At 37.2% G+C, this 12,649-nt stretch overlaps 1 protein-coding gene across 3 annotated transcripts in view; it reads right to left on the bottom strand.

Moving 5' to 3' along the window:
• Positions 1–1,161: 1,161 nt before the first annotated feature.
• asic2 (acid-sensing (proton-gated) ion channel 2) overlaps positions 1,162–12,649 on the bottom strand; it is a 405,004-nt gene continuing 393,516 nt past the window's right edge. For 2 of the 3 annotated variants that reach the window (XM_084138761.1, XM_084138760.1), the window contains 5 exons: positions 8,215–8,368; positions 6,004–6,095; positions 5,835–5,914; positions 3,733–3,801; positions 1,162–3,603 (listed from right to left, as the gene is read on the bottom strand). In XM_084138761.1, coding sequence (XP_083994887.1) covers positions 3,502–3,603; positions 3,733–3,801; positions 5,835–5,914; positions 6,004–6,095; positions 8,215–8,368 — 497 coding nt within the window. In that variant the 3' untranslated portion in view covers positions 1,162–3,501. The remainder of the gene's footprint in view (positions 3,604–3,732; positions 3,802–5,834; positions 5,915–6,003; positions 6,096–8,214; positions 8,369–12,649) is intronic. The other variant, XM_084138762.1, reaches the window with a different exon arrangement.

The raw sequence follows: 12,649 nt of genomic DNA, 5'->3' as shown, positions 1-12,649 counted from the left end.
GAAAATATATTTATAGGAACATTTCAGCAGGCTCAAGATAATTAATACAGTGACCATTATTCATTATTTTAATCAATTCGCAGCCATAAAACATGTGATAATCCGCATTCTCATGTATGTAGGTGCGCTGAAGTATTCCGTCAAAATGGCTGACACGCGGCTAGGGGTCACGTGACTGGGAGATCCCTATAGATTTGTTCTGTGACTTTAATGTATTTGAATACATAAATATTGAATTGCCCATATTTTAATTGAAATGTCATAATAGCAACACTATTAATTCAAATGGAATGATTTCACTAAATTAGCCAATAGGTTTTAATGAATAGTGAATATGTCTGAAATTTCTCATGGAATTTATGACCATCTATAATCAAGGAAAAAAAGGTGTGGGGGGAGGGGCCTGTCATCTTACCCTACTTTTGGCGGTACCATATCAAATAAATAGATAATTTAAAAAGTTGGCAAACCAACAACAAGAACCACAACAGCTAGGTAACATTTGCATTCATAAATCAGTAAACAAACTGTTATTATAAACCATATTTAAATAACTAATGTTGCAGTGATGACAATGAACAGCAACAACATCTTATGCAATGTGACTTTAGAAGGCCGTGTGATGCAATTTCTGGACAACTTTTGAAGCTTATAAGTTAATTGGAGCGTAGCTAATTTTTCTTAGAAGTAAATGGCATGCAGAGCCCCCGCACTTGAGTTCATGCATTATCTCTGAGCTCAAAGACAGCTCTTTTGTTCTCCATGATGTTTGTTTATGTGTATCTCTGTTTATAAGTGCGGTGAAAATTAATTTGTTTTTCTTAAATGAAATTGTGTTTCTTGTATCTTCACTTCTTTCTTTTTTCTTTACTAGGTAGAGACACAAATAATCATATGCTGTCAAAATTGTATTTCACCATTTGTTTCTGGCAACCGAGACAGACACGTATAGCCTTCATCCGTGCTCACGCACAAGATAAAAGAGCAACCGTGTAATCGAGTAAGAAGAAATGATAAAGGGACAGCAAGCATGAAATAAAAACATTTCAATCAAATTGTCCTTTTGTTCTAAAGCTGCGAAAGGAGAACGAACGCGATGGACGGACGGACGGATAGATAGATAGATAGATGCAAGTGAGACATAATGCAAAGACAGGTGCTGTAACTCATTTATCCTTTATTGTTTTCATATAAGGTTTGAGGTACTGAAGCAATTACCTTGGAATTGGAAACCATCAACCCCTCTGGTTTCTGCTAATGAGAAAATAGCAAAGGTGGCATGACACCCCTTTGGTGTTTGTCCACATGGCAAGAAAGAGTTTGTCTATTAAAATTACTCTTTAACACTATGAGTGACTTCTTAGTTCACGGTTTTATAATATGGACGGCTATGGATTTCTGCATTTGTACTGTGTACATGTCTGGTTATTTTTTTCTCTGCATGTGCTTGAAACCCTTTGAGGTTCACAGATCTGTCTTTGACACAGATTTAGAAGAAATCATCACATTTTTAGGGCAAATAAGGATAACACGTTCATCCTCTACAGCCCATTACATTTAATTAGCAAACTGAATAGCAAATAAAACAACTAAAAACATCTACATTCGGTCACAGATATTTAGCAAATCAGGAAAGTGTCCAGATTGCGTGATATTTATAGAACTATTTTTATAGAATAAAACAACACACATTAAGCAACATGTGTCTGTATTAACATTCACATGGCTCTCTCACATTACAAACAACCCAGAGTACACATTCATTATTCTATTCCCTGTGGCAAAATTAAAGTGTTTCCGCTCTTAACATTATTGTTTATTACATTTTGCATTATGTTATAGGTGCAAATCACGCCTCTTAATACTGTTATTAGTACCACCCAGAAGGGGGCATGAAAATAATAACTAATAATCCTGAAACAAAAAATATCTTAGCATGGATATTTATGACAGATATTTGCATACTGGCTCTAACCTCAAATCTGACTGGACAAGGGAGCCCTAGGTCATGTGTGGACGCCTGGGCTTATTAAACCAGATTAAATACCTTTTATTTATTTATTTACATGCAAATTTTAGAAGCTTGTCAACAAATTCATGGTGTAACACATCTGCAGGGGCCTTAGTGTCCCAGAGCAATTTGTTCAAAAGCTTCACCTACAGTTTCAACGCACAAGCTCTTTTTCTTATTTTTCATTTTTGTGACTGAATTTTATGCCAGTCAGTATTCTTAAATTGAGAAATGCTATCAAGCTCTCTTTCGTCACCCAGAACTGACACTCTTTTCATTCATACTGATTAATACTGGTGATGTGTAGTGATCTGAGAACCTCATATTTAGTTTGAGAACAGTATAGACACAATCACACCTTTGAACCGTCCATCATCCACCATCAAAGAACATTGTGGGACAGGGAACATAGTAAATATCTGATAACTTATGGCAATTGCAGTATTACAAACCACAGAACAGATGAAAAGCTCTGAAATGATGAGATAAAAACTCACATAGCCTAATAAATCACCGTGAACACCTCTAAATCCTTTATATGTATATGGGAATGTGGTATCATGATGGCTGTCAAAAATCTCTAAAAAGTGCTAATATATCTCTCAATTCTGAATTAAAAGCATGGAATCAGCTTTCTAATATCAGTTTTAAATGACAAAGTAACACTTCTTACATTTGACAAAATGAAAACTGCTATTTGTATCACTACAATCTTATCCAGAAAGCAACAAAAACTTTTTTCCGGTACTTTCTTTGTTCATAATTTTTCCAATGGGATCCAGAAAGCATTTATAAGAACCATCTACAGCCACAATGGGCTCATAATGGCTGCCATTGTACTGTGACCCATTCGGCTTTTCTATGAAGGATAGAAAAATAAAAGGAAGGGAGAAAGAAAGGGGCTCTCGGTTTTATGATGCATCCCTGACACATCAAAAAGCCAACTGAGACGCTAGAATCACATAGCAAACGAACAGCACAAGAAGACAAAATCGTCTCCATAGATGAGAGAGGATGACATGTTCGAGAAAACCGTATTGTAACGCATGAAACTGACACATGCACAGTTAGAACAGTTTCACAACATTTTCTCTGTTAATAATTTACAGTGTTTTGGCAGTAAACTTCAAAATGGCGGCTGGGGAGAGAGAGAGAGAGAGAATGCGAGAACACACCGAGGCCGTGTACATTTGCAGTTCCTCACATGCTTGTGTTTTCGTGTTTGTCGTATGTTTACAAGTGACTGTCCTGACAGGTCCACAAACTTCTGCTTTCCTTCATGAGTCCAGAACAAACAGATGGTGTTTGCGAGAAACTCTGCGGTCCTCATGTTCCTCGAGAAGCTCCTTGGCTTCTAGTTCTCATGTTTGTGCCAAATGATGACATGTTGAGAAAAAGAAAAATAGTCTGTTTCCTTCTTTTTCCTCAGTCCTTCACCCATTGGAGTGGAGTGGCCTGGCTCCCCCTGGTGGTTTGGAGGGGAACGGTGCTCAGCAGGCGATCTCCTCTAGGGTGCCCAGGGTGGTCTGCAGGGGAACGCTGACTGTGTGGCTAATCGATTCGGAATGGTTTACCACCGGATCACATGTACTCTGAGGGAAAGCAAAACAAAAACAGATGTCATCGTTCATAGAACTGTATGCCTAAGGCACAAGTCCACGCAATGGGTTCCTGATATCTAAATAAATTATTTGAAGCTTAGCAGGCGGTTGTTTTTTTACCACATTCTCTCCATGACTCTCTTCCTCCTCCTCACGGTTTAGCAGGTCCAGCAGTCTCTCCTTCACCACCTGCCAGCACACATCACAAACCACCATCTCATTCACTGCCAAATCAGGTCTCAAACTGCTGGCCTGAGAACAGCTTTGTAGCTCTGCCAGCGCTGCATTAATCAAATCAGCAACATGGGTTGCAGCCCAGGGCACTGACCACCGGGGGATCCCAGGAACTGGAAACCACACAGGAATTGAAAATGGCCATTTTGATTGGGACAATCATGCATATTGGTCTAGTTTTCAGCTCCAAACTGGCTCCACAGATCCTCAAGCTGTAAGCAGCTTGTTTATCATTGTTCAGTCTGGTGTGCTTTTGTTGGTAGCATCTTTTTGGTCATGTGAACATTTATTGGCAATTCGAATCCTACTATTGTAAAGGCCAAGCTCATGAATATTAATTAGGTCATATTACCGGGTTGCACTAGGAGGTTACCGAGAAATGTGAGGCTGGCCTAATCAATATTCATTAGTAATTCTTCGTAATATCACACACCGGGAGGGGTGCCTTTGTCCTGAACCTGAGGAGGTTTAACATGCCCTGTGGACATTATTGAGTCTCTCTCTTTGTTAAAGTTTACTAGTTAATATGTCAGTTCTTAAGATGACCACATTTTTAAAGTTAAAATCTCAATGGGCATATAGTCTCATGCATTTCCAATGAAGCTAAATGCTTTAGTGTTTCTTTTATTTTAATGTGCTTTGTTAACAGCGGCCAAAAGGCTTAAAATCCAGAAAGGCCTAAGTTTTAAGATGTAATCTGTCCTTTAAAGCTATCCTGCATAAGAAATCCATTAAAACAGGACAGGGCAGAATGCAAAATGTGTGTGTGTGTGTGTGTGTGTGTGTGTGTGTGTGTGTGTGTTCCCGAGGGTATGAGTGGTGTAAGGACTTGTGCTGGCTGCTGTCCACAGAGCAGAGAGACCAGCAGCAATGCAGAATTAATGAAGGCTCATTATGAGGACACTCTCCATCAGTGTCATTCATTCATTCTACACCAGAGACAGACAGACTCAAGTTTTCAACAGCCATCACAATGTCTGACGGAATGTATGTGTGTGTGTGATTCTCTGAATAAATTAGCAATTTTTAATATCTCAGCGTGTTAAAATGATTATTGCAGTGTGTAGCTATAGCGTCTCCTGTGCCTCTGAGTTCGGACACCGAACGGGGTGTTTTTGTCTGTGTCAGACAGGGTCAACTGACAAGCACCAAGTAAAAATTGGCTTTGGCAAGTAAATATATATATTACATGCAAATAGCTGGAAACTGGTTAAAATTTATGAATGTTTCATGTTTATGAATTTATGAAAAAGAATGATAGAACAAAATGAAAATATTTGGGGGAAATGATCACAAAAGGCTTTCACATTTTTGTGACAACTGTGATTTAACCGAGAGATGCATTCAATACCGTTTAAAATTTTGGGGTAGGTACGATTTTTTTATGTTTTTGAAAGACGTATCTCATGTTCATCCAGTAAAAACCAGTAACTGTTTTCTATTTTAATATACACGTATATTAAACTGTAATTTATTTATGTGATGCCAAAGCTGAATTTTGAGCATAATTACTTCAGGTTTCAGTGTCTCATGACCCTTCAGAAATCATTCTAATATGATGATTTAGTGCTCAAAAACATTTCTCATTATTATCAATGTTGAAAACAATTTACGGAAACCAGGATACATTTTTTCATAATTCTTTAATAAAAAAAAAAAAAAAAAGTTTGAATGAACAGCGTTTACTTGAAATCTTAATATTTTGCAACATTATAAATGTCTTTACTGTAACTTTCAATTAACTATCAATTTAATGCATCCTTACTGAATAAAAGTATTAATAACATTAATATAAAATCTTACTGACCCCAAACATTTGAAGGATTGTGCATATGATGCTGAAAGTGATGTGTTTGTGACAAATACACAAGAAAAAGCAAGTAAATAATACAATTGTCATAATGACAATAATATTTTTTATTATTATTATAATAGAGAATGATGTTACATCATGGCATGTTATACCCTGTGTTTAGATGCTGACATACCTCATATGCATAATCGAATAGCTCCAGGATGGTCAGGATACTTGCACCGATAAACAAGCCCATCTGACCACCAATATCACCTGCAACATAAATATATTTTTGATTTAGAGGAATGGAGAAAGAGACAAGATGAAAGAGACAGTATTCATACTACAGTATGTTGTGTTACCTAGAAGACCTGCCACCTCATATGCTTTCTTCTGCTCTATGGTCTCATAATTCAGAGCTTCAAAGAACACATCCAGAACTAGGATATTGTCCCTGGAACAACAGAACAAGTACAGTACAAAGAGTGATGTTTTGAATTTCAGATATTTTGGTTCAGTAATTTTGGTTCATAAGTAATTTGTCTTGGTCATACCCAAAACATCTGAACAATGTTGTGCAACCTGACAGTCACAGGAAAGTAGAAGAGTTTTGATGCTTCATATGAATGAGATTTCACTGTGAGCAGAGCTACTCAAAATGATGCAACAGAAATAAAAACCAAATGACCAATAAAATGTCCTGTTGACCAATAAAACATTGCGGCTGCTTAGAACAGAAACTCAGATCAAAGAAACGGTAACCAACAACATATCTGTATCGTGTCAGTTAGTTCTAGTTATTGTAGTGTTTTAGTTGGTACTGAGTGGAATACTGGAATACTGAAAGAGTGGTTTTATCCTCAGTAGCGCTTTTTGCTTCTCTACACACACACACACACACACACACGCACACACACACACACACACACACACGCACACACACATACACACACACACACTAAAGGCAAATTGGTTGTTATTGGATGTTAGTGGCTAAACTGCAACCTCCAACAACACTAGTATTATCTCAACCATTCATTACGCTCCTATTATGTTGCAGAGATGAATGATCTTGGCATGACCAATAATTTGTGTGAATGTGTGGAGGAGTTAAACATAAACAAGTTTTTTTTTTTCTATCACCATAAAATGAAGCAGTCTAGCTTATCTCTCTCTAGTGGGACACCAGAGTGATGATATTCTGTCTACTTTATGCTAATATAATTGACTCTGCACACAGCAACATCTGTGTGTGTGTGTGTGTGTGTGTGTGTGAGAGAGAGAGAGAGAGAGAGAGAGAGCGCATCAGTATTCCCAATAGCTCCACATCTCAGACACATCAATCCCAAACTTATCGCTATGACGATGAACTAATGAATGGAGAGGATGTGATATCTGTCACTATATTGAAGAACAACTCACTGAATCTTCCTGACACAAAGCAAAAGTGTTCTCAACTTGTCAGCCAAATGTCTGGAGGAGATATAAATATGTCTGAGGGCCACATCAAATGTCCTGGTGTCCTAATGCTGCTTTTTTTTGTAGCGAAGCACGTCTATGAGGCAACATTTCAAACGCACATTACGAACGAACACACATGGGGAGTACACAAGTAAAGCTTTCTCCCAGAATCCAGTGTCCATTTTCTCCTGTACAGTGTCACAACTAAGCCTGTGTGCCATTCATAATTGAATGGCAATGTCAATTCAATTATAATTAACTTCCTCAATTTGTATTTGAACAGTTAAAAAAATTGCAAGTAAAATGTAAATGGAATACAGTTCTAAAGCAACTCAACTGTTTTTAACATTGATAATAATAATAATAATAATCAATGTTTATTGAGCACCAAATCATCATATTATTATGATTTCTGAAGGATCATGTGACACTGAAGAGTAAAGACTGGAGTAATGATGCTGAAAACTCAGTTTTGTCATCACAGGAATAAAATTACATTTTAAAATATATTCAGATAGAAAACAGTTATTTTAAACTGTATTAATATTTCAAAAATTAATGCTTTTATTGTATTTTTGATCAAATAAATTAAGCATTGGTGAGCACAAGAGACTTCTTTCAAAAGCATACTGACTCCAAACTTTTGTACGGTTGTAAACCAATTAATGTTTTTACTGATTTGTTGTGTGACTTTGGATTGCAATTAAGTAAATCCCTTCTCCTATCATTTCACCATCCTGTGGTTTACGGCCAATTCAATAGAAGCTTGTGAATAAAATGAAGCCAATTCTTAATTTCCAAATTGTTCTCAGTCCTAATAACACCACAGCTCGTCCTTGGCAGAAAAGTGCAGGCTTGTGATCATTAAGAAGCTCCGTATCTCTGTGATCATGGATATGAGGTGGTACATTAACTGGTGGCAGTAATGAGGTAAAGTTAAAGACTGTGAAAGGTATTAGGAGGACTACAATTAAAAAGTTTGGGAAGTGGTAAAGTTGCTCCATAAAAAAAAAAAAAAAAAAAACACTTCAGAGATCTTTGGATGCTGAATTCAAAGCCGTTTTGATGTAAAGGAAAGTGGCTTTTAAAAGGGTTGTGAGGTGCATACTCACGTGATGTATTTCTCAGATCGGTTGAATTTCTTCTCCAGGTAGCGGGAAGAGGTTTTACTGGGGATCTTGACCATGGAAAGCTCTTTGTTGTATCGTGTCATGTTACAGGGGCTCCTGCAGATGCAGTTTGTGCCTTCAACCGCTGACAGAGCAGCTACAGAGAGCAAAAAAGGGAATAGAAGAGAGGAAAAAGAAAAGAGAAAAAGAAAATGAGGAGAGACAGGAAAGAGTACAGGGAAGAAATGGAGAATACATGTCTGTTCTTTCTGCAGGTGGCATTCCTGAACTGGGTTCTATATATGACTTCCCCTGTTGAACAACTGATAGTATAAAGAACATGAGGTCGTCTTATCCTTTTCTGCAAATGGAGGGTCTTTTCAGTGTCTTCACATACACACACACACATACAAACACCTAGACAGACTGGAGTTTAATTCAACTTTTGGCCTTGTCAGAACACTTTTAAATCACTGCTGTCAACTCTTGACGCTTAGAAAAATATTGTGTTGCACTTTTGATTACCTTTAGAGAGATTGGCTACTGCAAAAAAAAACAAAAAAAACAAAAAACGATGTTACCCACAGTGATTCTGGTAAACCGCAAGGATCATGCTGTCAAAGTGCTTTCTAGAAGTCTAGAAAAACTGACTGAAAAACAAAAGACTTTACTAATTGGCAGGTGAAATGCATCAAAGTATTTTTCTTGAACTTGAGCTGACATTTAGCTTTCATTGAGTGATAAAGAGTTAGACTCTAAGACTCAATGTTTCAATGAGGTGAAGAGTCCATCCCCTGCTAGTTAAAAAGTGCTAAGGGAATATGTACGAAATTGGAATTAGAATGCCAATCATAGTTTGGAACCAAAAGTAAAGAATCCTAATGGGATCACATAAGAATTCTCTAGGAATCAAATTAAGCCCCTACTGGATATAAATAAATTCCTACAGGACTTTTTGGGGGGTGGCTAGAATCAGATTTGTTTCATACCCGACTCCTTAATATTTAATACTGTTTCTTCTTTCCCTTTTTTGTACATGTAAAGAAACAAAAGAGATACTTTTCTATTCTCTTGCTGGTTGCCCAGGGCTGAAATCTTTAGCTCTTGGCTGTGCCTTCCTCAGATTTCTAATCAGCTCATAACTTGCATGACCTGGAGATGGAATCTGACCTTTCACAGAAACATTTTAAAATGCATCCATCCCTGACCTTTTCTATCTCCATCTCGCTTTATTCTCCTCACTTCAATCCCCTCTCAAACCCTACCACTGGAGACGAAGCTAAAGTCATATCATTTAATTGGAGAATTAAGTCAGATTTAACCTTCTCTAAACACTCACAGACAACTTAACAGGATTCAATCACACACACACACAAACACCCCCCCCCACACACACACGTTGCGTTTTCATGTTTTATGGGGACTTTCCATAGATAATGACTTTTATACTGTACAAATTGTATCCAAGGATTTCGGACATTGTCATGTTTGTGGGGACATTTTGTCCTCATAACGTAGGGTTTACCTGGACCACACACACACACAAGGCTATTAAATCTGCTATAATCTTCCACTAAATCCATTGTTCTGTATGAACTTATATCCCATAACATCCCATGTGTTCTCTAGGCATCGCCTATGGCAGATCCTGTGCTTGAAACCACAAAGGTTATGCTATAGAAAACAGTTGTGAGTTACATACTACCATACTAGTTACTAGTTTTACAGTGCATAATGTAAACAGTGAACAGTATGGCCAGTATTTTCTGCATGCATGGATGACAGTCAAATGACCAACACAGTACAACCAAAGCATTCAAGACTCAAATCTCACAATGCATTCCACTCAACCTGCTTTATTTTACTTTCAGCCTTTTGTGTATAGTATAGTATAGTATAGTATAGTATAGTATAGTATAGTATAGTATAGTATAGTATAGAACAGAGAAGACAGGAATTGATGGAAAAAAGAGGGCAAAAATGGGATCCGGAAATGTTGGATTCAAACTTGCATTGTCCACATGAGCTTCAAAGAATATACTATGCTACAGTATATGTGCTAATAACCAGGTTTTGGCACTGGCACTGACCACAAATATTTCCTTCTTTACACAGTATTTGTTTTGATTGGACTACAAAAAATGCATTTAAATGGCAAAATAGTCATTTTTAGTTATTAGGGGTACTACTGTTTTTTATTATTATTATTTAAGATAGCATACTGTTTAACAGTTTTGGTGACACTTTATTTGAATAGTCCACTTTAGACTGTGTAATATCTCTAAGTAACTTTGCAACTACATGTCAACTAGTAGTCATTAGAGTATAAGTAGACTGTCTGCTTAATATCTGCTAACATTTTACTTTATTGGTCATCCAACAGACATTCTACTGACTATAAATAACTTTATCAAGTACATGTCAACTTATTCTACTAACCCAAACCTAACAGAGTCTACCAATACTCTAATGAGAGTAAGTTAACATGTAGTTGCAAAGTTACTTAGTAGAATGTCTAAAGTGGACAATTGAAATAAAGTGTAACCACATTTTTTATATACACTATAGTACACAGTGTGCAGGAAGCAGTATATTCTTATTCAATTCTGAACATGTCTTGATTAACCTCCTGCTTGTAATATTCTTCTGTCCCTGAGTGTTCTATATCATTATCTCAAACATTTGAGAGGATCCTGTATTTCCGTTCTATTAGCCTCTCATTCATGTCTAAATGTTTTCATCTGCATATTGTTCTGGACTGGTGAAACACATTTATTGGAATTATTTATTGGATTGGAAAGTACACGTTTCTTCCCTCCTCGGGGTGCTGTGAACAGAAAGTTGGAGTTGGTGATAATTTCCTCTCCACTTTGCCAAAAGATAGGAACCAGCTGTCAAGAATTTTGATGCCAGCTGCTGAAGTTTTAGACAAGCTGTGCAGCCTCTTGTGCTGTGCCTTTACTTGTCAATTGAGGTTAGAGCTATCCCACTAATACTTTTCCAATGGTTTGGAATTCTGCCTCTCTTCATATAAAAATTGGCTTTATTTCGAATGGTTGTGCACACAGAACTCTAAAAGGTAAAAGTATGTGAAATAAGACATGTTAACAACCCAAGGAAGTCTTTGGAGACAGTTTGTGTGCTGAATACCTGAAAAGTTCGAAAATGTACAGTCCTAGCTGTGCTCTAATTATAATTTCTTCATTAGTGGAAGATAATTAGTGAACATGGAGCCAACTTGCTTATTATGTTTGGTATATACTGTCAGATGGTACATAGAGAGGGAGTTAATGAGGGCCAGAATGCATTCTGTTGGTAGAGACGCTGCACAAAAAAAAAGTCTTTGCTTTCCCTGAATACATTTCCAAAATAATGACTTAATTTAAGCAAGTTCATGAGGGAATTTAAAGTTCAATAAAGAAGTCCCTGTGTCAAGAAGAATCAAGATCTCTGAAGAAAAATGCAATTAATGCATACTTTCAAAGTTTCTCCACGCAGAGTTAATATAGTTTAATTTGGTGAAGCTGGTGAAGATTACGTCTAAAATCTACAGCCACCCACTACAAAATCACACATATAAACAAACAGATGTGTTCTATTATATTTATTTTACTTTTTGTTCTACCGTTTGCCCTTTTATCCTCTTTAAGGATGCTACTTAAGAACAAAACACAGCTATCAGGATTCCAAAACACTTTATTCGTTCAGCCCGTCACACTGATCAGTGAACGCTGAACTAACGCGTCTCACCCAGCACGCCCATGGGTGCACAGATGGGTGCGAATGCATTTGCTATTTAAACAATGTGGCGCAGGAGGTGAAAATGAAAACTGCGTCGGGCAAAAAATAGCAAAAAACACTTACGTCGCGCTTGGCGCTGCATTGCACCGGGTGTATGATAGGGCCTTCATTCCTAATGCTGATATTGAGCGCGAGCTTTCGTGTTTCGGCAAACTTGCTAGTGGAATCAAAATGGTTCCACTTGGCTGCAAAAAATGCGGCTTTGAAACATGCTGTCGTTTAGGTGACACGTATTTATGTTCTTAAACTCACAGACTCTTAATGTGTCGTTTCGATTTTGGGCCCAAAGATTGTGATCCTGAGAGTATGGATCAGTTATTAAAATGACTGCCTAATTTAAAACCTGAGGACAGAAAAACATTGGACAAATTGATTTCATATGAGGAACTTTTAGAGGCTGTAAAGCAACTGTCCACAGGACGTGCCCCGGGAGTAGATGGTCTGCCTGCTGAATTTTATAAATCATTTTAGTACATTTTAGGAGAGGACTTTTACAATGTAATTGGTGAATGTTTTAAAAAAAGGTATTTTATCCAGCAGTTGTCAAAGAGCAGTACTATCACTTCTGCATAAAACTGGTGATTTAGGGTTGTTAAAAAAATTGGCGCCCTGTATCTTTAACGTGCCAAGATTACAA

Source organism: Abramis brama, assembly GCF_963993115.1.
Source record: "Abramis brama genome assembly, chromosome: 1".
Classification (NCBI taxonomy): domain Eukaryota; kingdom Metazoa; phylum Chordata; class Actinopteri; order Cypriniformes; family Leuciscidae; genus Abramis; species Abramis brama.
The sequence above is the reverse complement of the archived record's forward strand: the minus strand, read 5'-3'. Positions and strand labels throughout refer to the sequence as shown.